Source organism: Rutidosis leptorrhynchoides, chromosome 10, assembly GCF_046630445.1.
Source record: "Rutidosis leptorrhynchoides isolate AG116_Rl617_1_P2 chromosome 10, CSIRO_AGI_Rlap_v1, whole genome shotgun sequence".
NCBI classification, from domain to species: Eukaryota; Viridiplantae; Streptophyta; class Magnoliopsida; order Asterales; family Asteraceae; genus Rutidosis; species Rutidosis leptorrhynchoides.
In genome coordinates, this window is record NC_092342.1 from 61,945,491 (window position 1) to 61,956,777 (window position 11,287).

The window sequence follows — 11,287 nt, forward strand, 5'->3', positions numbered from 1 at the left end:
TAAATAGATATTATAAAATCAACATATGATACTAACTACATATAAGGATGAACAGAATGTGATAAACAACATGGATCAAATAGTAGTTCATTTAAAATACTTGGAACATTGATCAAATGAAACTAAACTTAGAAATTCATAAAAAGAATGTATCTCATAAGGATAATAAATTATGACCAAAAAAAAAAAATCATAAAATGAGGCTGCAAATCCTCACTGTTGTGGTTGTTCTTCACTTTGCTTTGGTGCTTCCTTAATTTCATCAGCTCCTTCCTCCTGCAATCCATAAATCAACAAAATGCACATCATAATGGGCGCACAGATGGATTGGATCAAACACGGGTAATTTCGTTAAAGTGTCAAAATGGGTTGGGTCAGGTCAGTCACATGGTTTAGTCCAAAAGTGTACCTGCATATCCGAAGTCCATAGAGTGAGGTTGTCACGAAGTAGTTGCATGATCAAAGTGCTGTCTTTGTAAGACTCCTCACCCAATGTATCCAACTCAGCAATTGCTTCATCAAATGCCTATACAAATTCACGTGAGAGTAATAATTATTTTAAAATAATAGTAATTGAAAAGAAGTCGAATGGATCAGTCAATCTGAATCTGCTATGAAGTTTTACAACTGATACCTGTTTGGCAAGGCTACAAGCCTTGTCTGGAGAGTTCAAAATTTCATAGTAAAAGACAGAGAAGTTGAGAGCCAGTCCAAGTCGAATTGGGTGCGTTGGTGCAAGTTCACTGTTTGCAATATCCTGCAAAAAAATATATATATATATATTTTCTTGAAAACTTTAATAAAAAAGACATTAAATTTATGTAAAATTTCACAATAATCACATATAAGATGATCCAGTAACAATATATTCTATTATATATAACATGGGGAGGATCCAAAGGAATCCCAGTTTCTAATGAAATCATGGACCCCAAAAAATACACCAAATTTTCATCAAATAAAATTTAATTTAGTGTTTATTATATGATGAATATTTAATATTTATAGTATATATTTAAGGTGCTTTTAAAGGAAATAGAGTTACTTAAATGATTAAGAGATAATTACAACTCGTTTCAATACAAATATTAGTTTCAATCGGCGTCCGAGGTTATAAAAAAACTTGACGAATGGCGAACGATTAAGGATTCAGCGTTGAATCATTTCATTGACAGGCAATCAAACACAGACTTAGTTGCAGTTTGTTTTTTAGATGTGTTTTTATGAAGATCTGCAGACCATGTCTATAAAGAAGATGTGACCTAAAGATTTGTATGCTAAAGGGCGAACACTGTTTGTTTTTATGTCTACAGAATTACTTAATCTTGTCTATAACATTAATAAGCACATTTTATCTTATGTCTTCATATAAAAAGCATACTGTAAAAACATCTGCCCACGAAGACGTCGTAATAAAATCTGCAGACTAGAAAACAAACACCACCTTTAGTGTTTATTTAGGGGTCCTGGGTCCAACTCATCCATAAGATAAATATGAACGATTCAGTATTCAACGTCTGAATCATTCAATTAAGAGATAATCAAACACAACCCTAACATTTATTTAAGGGTCCATGTTCCAACTGATCAGATTATCAGATAACATATATATGAACAACTTACCTGAGCAGATTTATAAGCAGTGAGGGTACTCTCAGCAGCTTCTTTCCGTTCATCATTAGTCTTAAACTCAGCCAAATACCGATGATAATCACCTTTCATTTTCAAATAAAACACCTTCGAATCACCACTAGTCGCTGAAGGAATCAATCTTGAATCAAGCAACTTCAATATTCCGTTACAAATCTTCGTAAGTTCATCTTCAATCTTCGATCTATAACCTTTAATAACAGTCACATGATCCTCATTACCACGTGACTCCTCTTTTTGTTCAATTGATGAAATGATTCTCCATGATGCACGACGTGCACCGATGACGTTTTTGTACGCAACGGACAGGAGATTACGTTCTTCGACCGTTAGTTCGTCCGTTTCCGTTACTTTTTCCATGAATTCAACCATTTCGTCGTAACGTTCTGCTTGTTCTGCTAGTTTCGCCATGTACACGTTTTGATCACGTGTTGATAATGCCATTTTTTTTTTTTTTTTTTCCGGTTAGTGTTTCCGGTGAAGGAGAGAATTTTGGTTTGAGGTTGAATTGAAATGAATTTAGGGAATGAGGAGAGAATTTTTAGGGGAAAATGTGAGGATTAGAGATAATAGTGGGAAAAAAAAATGTTTTTTTTTTTTTTTTTTGCACAAACAATAATCATCAAATTTTGAGTTGTCAGGCCTGAATTGGGTGTATATTATGCTATTTATGTTCTACGTTGAATCGAACAATGGATTTCAGTTTTTGAATGTTTCACAATCGAAATAAAGAACTTTTAAGAAACTATATTGCAGGAAACAAAAATTAAAGAAATTTCATATCAAAACAGCTGAATCATTATAATAAGGGACAAAGAAACATGGACCTGCATTACTCTTACTATTATGACCAGAGTAACTTAACAACTGTTGTAGTTGGTTTATTTGTACTAGGCTAGTTATATATGTTGGGAAATTACGGTCTCACTAATTCCCACCACCCAGCCCAACAATAATAGTAAAGAAATAAGAACAATACACAACACAAGATTTAACGTGGAAACTCCAAAACAGGAGAAAAACCACCGGCCCCCAAAGAGAGAAATACACTATATCACAAATTGTTACAATGATATAGACGACTCTCTTAAGCCAACTACACTCTCCAAAATATTTAACTAATACAACTCTCAAACAAGGGTAAGAAAGAAAGAAATAATCAAATACTTAAAGTGTATTGATTGGTGCGATTTGGAATGAAGACTTAGCCCCTATTATATAACCAAGTCACTCACCCCTCACATCTTCCTCCCACCAATGTGGGATAAACATATCTTCTACTAGCCAAAATAAACCAACAAATCTCCACCTTTTGGATAGAAGAAGATAACCATGCTTCCACATTGCAAGGATAACCGATGTAGACGCTTCCTCGACGACAACTTCAAGATCCTCATCTTCATGCCGTTGACATTATCTCCCAAGAGACAAAACTTGCATCTTCATCGAACATTGTCTAAACCGACAATCATTGTCATCACAGACAATCATAACTCTTAACAAGAATTATCATACTCCACCATTAAGAGTATAACACTTAGAATATCACATTCCAAGCATTTCACCTCGACACATGTTGTTGAACAACCAGCTGAAACTTTATGGTGCAACTTCCTTGTTTGGCTTTCCCGAAAGTCCCATCAGCTACAACATCAGTTTCCACCACACAGCCTGCATCAACGCCAAACCAATGCCCATGTGTAATTGTGGAACCGCTAACGAACATCCTTTTCCACGGTGGCGCGGACACACCATGAGGATGACGTGACTTCAGAGGAATTCGTCACTCTCCGTAACAACGGAGACAATGTTAGCGTCTTTGGAGCCATTTGCCGGATTAGCTCCACCGGGACAATTAACCCTTACATGTCCAGTCTTCCCTCACTTCCATCATGTCAGATTCTTTCTAGAGTTTCTCTTCTGCCTATCCGAACACAACACTATCGTATCTCCTGATGACGAGACCCCGTTACCTTCCAGTCTTTTCTCCTCGGATAGGAGCTTGCTAGTAACGTCTTCAAACTTCAGAGTTTTCTTCCCATACATCAAAATAGGTTTCATGTGTTCATAAGACGATGATAAAGATAATATCAACCTCAAAGCTTTATCTTCATCATCCGTTTTAACTCCAATAGCCTCCAGTTCTGAAACAATACCGTTAAGAATACTTAGATGATCTGAAATCTTTGAACCCCCATCCATACGCAGAGTATGAAATTGTTCTTTAAGACACAACCGATTTGAGATGCCCTTGCCCTGGTACAACTGCTCTAGTTTAACCCAAAGCTCCTTTGCCGTTGATAACCCGTGCACATTTGCAAGAACGTTCTTTGCAAGACACAAACGAATCGCACTTGCTGCCCTCAAATCCATATCATCCCATTCTTCTTCATCGAACTTACTGCTAGAATCACTGCCAGGAACAAGGGTGGGTTTACCCTTCAAAGCCTTGTGTAAACCGGACTGAATCAACACATCCTTGACTTGAACCTGCCATAAGCCAAAATTGATCATCCCATCAAATTTCTCTACATCAAACCTCATTGGACTGAACTTCGACATCGTATCCGTATCCTATAGACAACAACTTTCTCTGATTTTGCTCACGTTTCGAATAGCCAAAAGATGTAGCAGGTAGCCAGGACCCTTTAAATCGGAAATCCACAACTAGGCCACTAACAAATCCAACTATTACTACGAATCAGAAAAAATATTGTCTAACCAGATACCCTATACGATCAATAGAACTCGTTTCTGATGTGGACGATCCACTCACGTGGCAACCACAGAGCATACTCCGACTCCTATAACCGAGACCCCCGTCAAACCTGACGCTCTGATACTAGTTGTTGGGAAATTACGGTCTCACTAATTCCCACCACCCAGCCCAACAATAATAGTAAAGAAATAAGAACAATACACAACACAAGATTTAACGTGGAAACTCCAAAACAGGAGAAAAACCACCGGCCCCCAAAGAGAGAAATACACTATATCACAAATTGTTACAATGATATAGACGACTCTCTTAAGCCAACTACACTCTCCAAAATATTTAACTAATACAACTCTCAAACAAGGGTAAGAAAGAAAGAAATAATCAAATACTTAAAGTGTATTGATTGGTACGATTTGGAATGAAGACTTAGCCCCTCTTATATAACCAAGTCACTCACCCCTCACATCTTCCTCCCACCAATGTGGGATAAACATATCTTCTACTAGCCAAAATAAACCAACAGTATAAACTGTCACAAACTGTCCATTTATTTTTCGTGCAAGATTACGTAACCAACTCGTTTAGATTAAGTTTTTACGAGTTCGGAGGACAGCTATTAGCAGTTGCGACTCTTGAACCCCACGCGAGCAACTCTCTGCTCGTATCATCCTTGTGAGTCATTACTTCAATAAAACACAAGCAGTCCTTCTTCTCTCCGGTTGCGGTTTCAATTGCTTCAATCAAATCTTCTTTGCAAAATATCTGCACATTCATTTTAAGGTTCATACTTAAAAAAAATGGTAAATACGTTGGTGAATGAGAAAATAATGGATTTAGGCATCATTGTTGATACATCTTGGACAGTAACCTGTACATCCATACAATCAATGAGACATGGATTTTACTTTTTACTTTTACTAAGCATTTTTACCATGTGTATATTTAGGCATACTTTTAGCCCTGATTAAGAACCCTTGCAAGATAGCATGTGGTCGATGTTCTGATATCCTTACATGAGATCTCATTTTCAAACTTCACTAACATCTCATCTTGGGGTGGCCAGGAATAAAAATGTCACAAACGGTCACGGGTTAGCCTGCTAGAAATACTCCTTTTCGATATGTATTGAACAGAACTTATATGTATATCCGTTTAAGCCTAATAATAGACACATGAAGGTATTTCGAACAAATCTTCCTAACAATCTCCATTTAGATGTAGAAAGTCTAGCATAGTATTTAGATATATATTTATATATACCTGAAAGCTGCCATCACCAATGCAAAGAATCACTTTCTTGTTGGTTGCAGCTTTTGCATATCCAAGGGTAGCACCAACAGACCACCCAATCGATGCGTATAACATCTGGACTTCATACCTGTAATGAAGAATTTGATCACCTAAAAATTATAAATGTAAGGATATTAGGACCCAAAACAACGCAAGTGATTCAACAAGATCACTCACCGATAGTAATTCTACAAGATTACTAACCCACTTAATGAACGAAAGACTATAAATGCAAGAAATGTAAATCGACACAAGAGATAACGTGGTTATATGCAATCGTTGTGATTGCTTTAGTCCACGGACCAACTAGAGAATGTATTTACTGAATATTTGTGGTGTGTTTACAATGAGTTACAAGAGGGTCTATTTATGGAATGGTTTAAGGAGTAAGCTAAAAACAATTCCTTGAAGCTTCATGTGAGTTTCCTGACAGCTTCATGGAAGCTACATGTGAGTTTCCTAACAACTTCGTGGAAGTTTCGTGTGAGTTTCCTGGAATCTTCCTTCTAATTGTTTAAAGTTCTCCATATCTCCAACAATCTCCCACTTGGAGACTTTGAACAAACCCAACCTTCGTCAACCCAAAATATCAACGATCTAACCAAGAACGTTAAACCACCATTATACCACCAAACTCCATTTGGGACACACACACTCAACACATACTTCGGATGAGCAGACTTTCGATACAAGGTCTTCAACACTACTTGTTAGAATTGAAACATTAACTCTCTAATTCTCTAGTTGGGGTCTTCTCTCATCAATTCATTAGAAGACCAATTGAGGTAATGCAAAACCTCAATTTCTCTGTCGTAACAACCTTAGTAAACATATCAGCAGGATTCTTCGTACCAAGGATTTTCTCCAATAATAAAGTACCACCATTTATATGTTGTCGAATAAAATGATACCTTATCTTGATGTGTTTCGTACGACTATGAAACACCGGATTCTTCCCAAGATGTATTGCACTTTGATTATCACAATACAAGACGCAATAGTCTTGTCTTTTACCCAACTCACCTAAGAAGTTCTTCAACCAAACAAGCTCTTTAGAAGCTTCTGCAATAGCCATATATTCGGCCTCGGTAGTTGACAAAGCAACACTCTTTTGTAGTCGAGACATCCAACTAACCGCCGTCTTCCCTATTGTGAAAACATAACCCGTAGTGCTTTTCCCCGAATCATCACATCCACCCAAATCAGCATCCGCATAACCCCTAAGTATGAGATTGTTTTTGGAGAAACACAATCCCATATTAGAAGTACCTTTCAAATAACGAAGCAACCATTTGACCGCTTCCCAATGCTCTTTCCCCGGATTAGACATATAACGACTTACAACTCCCACTGCTTGAGCAATATCGGGTCTTGTACAAACCATGACATACATAATACTACCCACGGCCGATGCATATGGAACCTTTTCCATCTCCATTTTGTCTTCTTCCGTTTTAGGTGATTGACTTTTCGATAGCTTTATCGTGCTACTCAAAGGCATAGAACGAGCCTTTGAATTTTCCATGTTAAACCTCTCTACAACTTTCTCAATATATTTGGATTGAAACAAGTATAGAGTACCCTTCACACGATCACGCACAATACTCATGCCAAGTATTTCCCTAGCACCACCAAGATCTTTCATCTCGAATTCACAGGAAAGTAATCCCTTCAACTTGTTAATTTCGGACATGTTGGTACCTGCAAGTAACATGTCATCAACATACAACAATAAGATTATATAAGAAGACTTGAGTTTCTTCAAGTAGCAACAGTGATCCGCTTCACATCTTAAGAAACCAATCTTCTTCATAAAATCATCAAACTTCAAGTACCATTGCCGAGGTGCTTGCTTCAATCCATACAAACTTTTCTTTAGCTTACAAACCCACTTCTCTTTACCCTTTACCTCAAAGCCCTCGGGTTGCCTCATGTAGATCTCTTCAACAAGATCACCATGCAAGAATGCGGTCTTCACATCTAGTTGCTCTAGATGTAAGTCTTCGGATGCAACCATAGAAAGTACCAAACGAATAGTAGTCATCTTCACCACTGGTGAAAATATCTCTTGGTAGTCAACTCCTTTCTTTTGTTGAAATCCTTTAACCACCAAACGAGCCTTGTACCTTTTCTTGCCATCCAACTCATTCTTGATTCGATACACCCATTTACTTTGCAACGCCCTTTTATCATGAGGTAACTTCACTAGTGACCAAGTTTTATTCTTCTCAAGTGACCCCATCTCTTCTTTCATGGCAAGCTCCCATTGTATAGATTCTTTTATCTTCCTTGCCTAAAATAACTTTCGGGTTCACCATTCTCGGTATAGAGCAAGTAGTTTGCTGATGGAGAATACCTAGGATTAGGTTTGGGCACTCTAGTCGAGCGTCTTGGTGTAGGAGTAACCGGAATGGTTGGACCGGTTTCATTTGTGTCCTCCTCATCACTAGAACTCGCACTATGTTCGGAATCATCACCGCTTTCCCAATCATCCCCATCATTAGCATTTTCTGATGCCTCACCGTTATTTGGCAATTCATTGTTCCCCGTACTCCCACTAGAACCTGCAAGATCATCAATAGAAACATCGTCAAAAGTAACTTGACTCGGTTTAGGACTCCCCGTTTCCGGTTTGCCATAGACCGAATCTTCATCAAAAGTAACATCTCGCGAACGAATTACTTTTCTAGCCTCGTTGTCCCAACAACGATAGCCCATTTCATTCGACCCGTACCCTATGAAAATACACTTCTTTGACTTAGCTTCAAGCTTGTCTTTATCCGCATATTTGGTCTTCACATATGCATTACACCCAAAGATCCTAAGGTGACCATAACTCACCTTCTTACCTTGCCATTCTTCCTCGGGAATTCGGAAACCCAACGGTGTTGAGGGTCCCCTATCTATCAAATAAGCCGCCGTGTTAACCGCATCCGCCCAAAACATCTTAGGCAAACCGGCATGTAGTCTCATACTCTTAGCCCTTTCATTTAACGTACGATTCATACGTTCGGCGACCCCATTGTGTTGCGGTGTCTCCGGTACCGTTTTCAACATTCTAATACCGAGCTTTGCACAATGGTCTTTAAACTCAAGACTTCCATATTCTCCTTCATTATCCAACTTCAAGCACTTGACTTTCAAGTTAGTCTCATTTTCTACCATAGCTTTCCACTTCACAAAAGTATTAAATACATCGGATTTAGCTTTAAGAAAATAAACCCATACCTTTCGAGTGGAGTCGTCAATGAAGGTGACATAAAAGCGAGAACCTCCATGTGATTCTACATTAGTTGGACCAAACACATCTGTATGAACGAGCTCCAATTTCTCCAACTTAGGTGCATTCCCCGATTTCCCAAAAGTCACCTTCTTTTGCTTCCCATATACACATGGTTCGCAAAACCCAAGTTCTACCTTTTTTAAATCATGAATTCTCCCACTCGAAACAAGCATCTTCATACCCTTCTCACTCATATGCCCGAGTCTTCGGTGCCATAGAGTTGATTCGGACTCAACATTAACCGTAGCAACCACCGTGTCTTCATCAAACACTTCAATCATATAAAGTGTTCCCCTTTTATGTCCACGAGCCACAATACTACTGTCACGACCCAAAAAATTTCGACTAATTTTAAACCAAACTCTCGATACGATTTAATATTCTTGACACAATAAGCAAAGTCTGTAAGGTTGAGTCTCAAAAATTTTATACTGTGTCATATATTCAATTAACCTTTGACCATTACAGATGATTCACAAACAATTACTTGTAAGTAGATACTCGTATATTTAAATATATATATAAATAATAATTTGAAATATATTATAATTAACTGTGTAAAATAAAACAATATATAATAATTATTATTTAAAACATATCTATATATATGAACAAGGTATATTGAATATATAAATATAGTTCCGAAAATGATAGAAGCACTCGTTTATCATTCAATGGTTACTTAAGCAAGTTAAATTCGAACTTATGTAATTTTAAAATAATTGGTGATACAAAAATGAGTTATATAAATTTTAGGCTTATTTAAAATATATTTAGAAGCTAATTAATAGATTTTAACAATTTTTATATTTTACTCATAATTGAGAGGGACAGTTGATGTAATTTTTATTTAATAAATTAATGATCGAAATTTTATACCATAATGACTAAAGTAAATAAATATAGTTAATTTAAAAATAGGGGATTTTTTTGAACACTTCTATCCGCCACTGATTTCGCACGATATGCGGTAGAATAACTTTAGGCTGCTAATAGATTGATCATGTTTAATATGATTATTATTATTTAAGATTATAATTATTATTATTATATTAATTATTTAATTATGACCGTAAATTAAGGAGACATATTGATTGAAATAACTTGTTGTTACTGTACTAGATTGTTTTCAATTCCACTGAATCTCAATATATATGTATATGTAAACAAACTATGATTCATACAATATTGAACCATCTATCTCTCCCTCTGTTTTCGTATGATAAACCACCCACCACAAGCAAACACCTCGCTAATACTATATCATGTGTTTCTATAGACTCCAAACTAAAACCCACTTGATTTGGACGATGTTGTTACTACTACAAATTATTATTGTTTCTTGTTTGATTCAAACAATACCAGAAACCACCATAGTAAACCCATGATCCGCCACCATCCTCTTTCCTTTTTCTTCGAACACCATCTCCACTTTCTCACCGGAAACCCTCACCATTAAAGACTAATGAAACGCTCACAGTTTTCCAGCTGTAAAAAAACGACCACATCGAACCACCACCACTATTGCTATACTGAACACCTTACTACTACAAACTACTGTATATCCACTAAGTCACCCTCGGGAACCACCTACAACCACCACTAAACCATCACCTCACCACCACCGTAAAATCACTACTACAACCGCCATCCTAACTTCCCATTCGTGACCACCTTCGGACCACCCTACGCTCGCCACCACCACCTCGGCAATCACCAACCTTTACCCTACAGTCATCAACCTAAACTACCATCACCACCTTTATAAAATCACAACCTCATCCGCAAAATTTTTATCCCTATTGCTTCGAAGATTGCTTGTGTGTCCTGCTGTTCAAGACCCAAAAGATCACTCAAACAACAATGTGTTGTGCCATTGTTTTGCTACTGCGATGTTTCTGTTTTTCTTTTTCCAGCCGATTAATCAAACCACCTTCCTTAATCCATGTTCATCAAACCACAACCATAACAAGTTGTCACCTTTGATTATCACGGGTACTACTACTACTACTACTACTACTACTACTACTACTACTACTACTACTACTACTACTACTACTACTACTACAACTACTACTTCTATTACCCGTTTCTAATCAATAAACAACAGCCCAAGTGAAGCTATTCGCTACTACAAATCATCTTCCTGTTCGCTACTGTTGTTCAGACGAGATCACCACTAAAAACACCACCTCACGCCACCCCTTTATTTCACTACCACCTGTTATTCAACTGTTAGCTTTCCATCTTTTTCTTATCCATCGAAAAGTTGATATTAAGATTATAGACTAGGCCCAGAAGAAGCCAAGTTGATTAATATGATAAAATAGAAAAGAAGATAAGAG

General features: G+C 37.2%; 2 protein-coding genes across 2 annotated transcripts; both read right to left on the minus strand.

Annotated features, from left to right (window-relative positions):
* Positions 1–213: 213 nt before the first annotated feature.
* Positions 214–2,094, minus strand: LOC139871702 (14-3-3-like protein). Its single transcript, XM_071859431.1, has 4 exons — positions 1,624–2,094; positions 635–757; positions 410–526; positions 214–276 (listed from the first exon to the last, which is right to left on the minus strand). Exons 1-4 carry the CDS (start codon positions 2,092–2,094, stop codon positions 214–216), a joined length of 774 nt encoding a protein of 257 aa, XP_071715532.1.
* A 2,869-nt stretch (positions 2,095–4,963) lies between these two features.
* On the minus strand, positions 4,964–10,398 carry LOC139870317 (pyruvate decarboxylase 2-like). The gene is made up of 4 exons (XM_071858145.1): positions 10,305–10,398; positions 5,630–5,769; positions 5,178–5,237; positions 4,964–5,131 (listed from the first exon to the last, which is right to left on the minus strand). The coding sequence occupies exons 1-4, from the start codon at positions 10,396–10,398 to the stop codon at positions 4,964–4,966; spliced, it is 462 nt and encodes a 153-aa protein (XP_071714246.1).
* Positions 10,399–11,287: the final 889 nt, after the last annotated feature.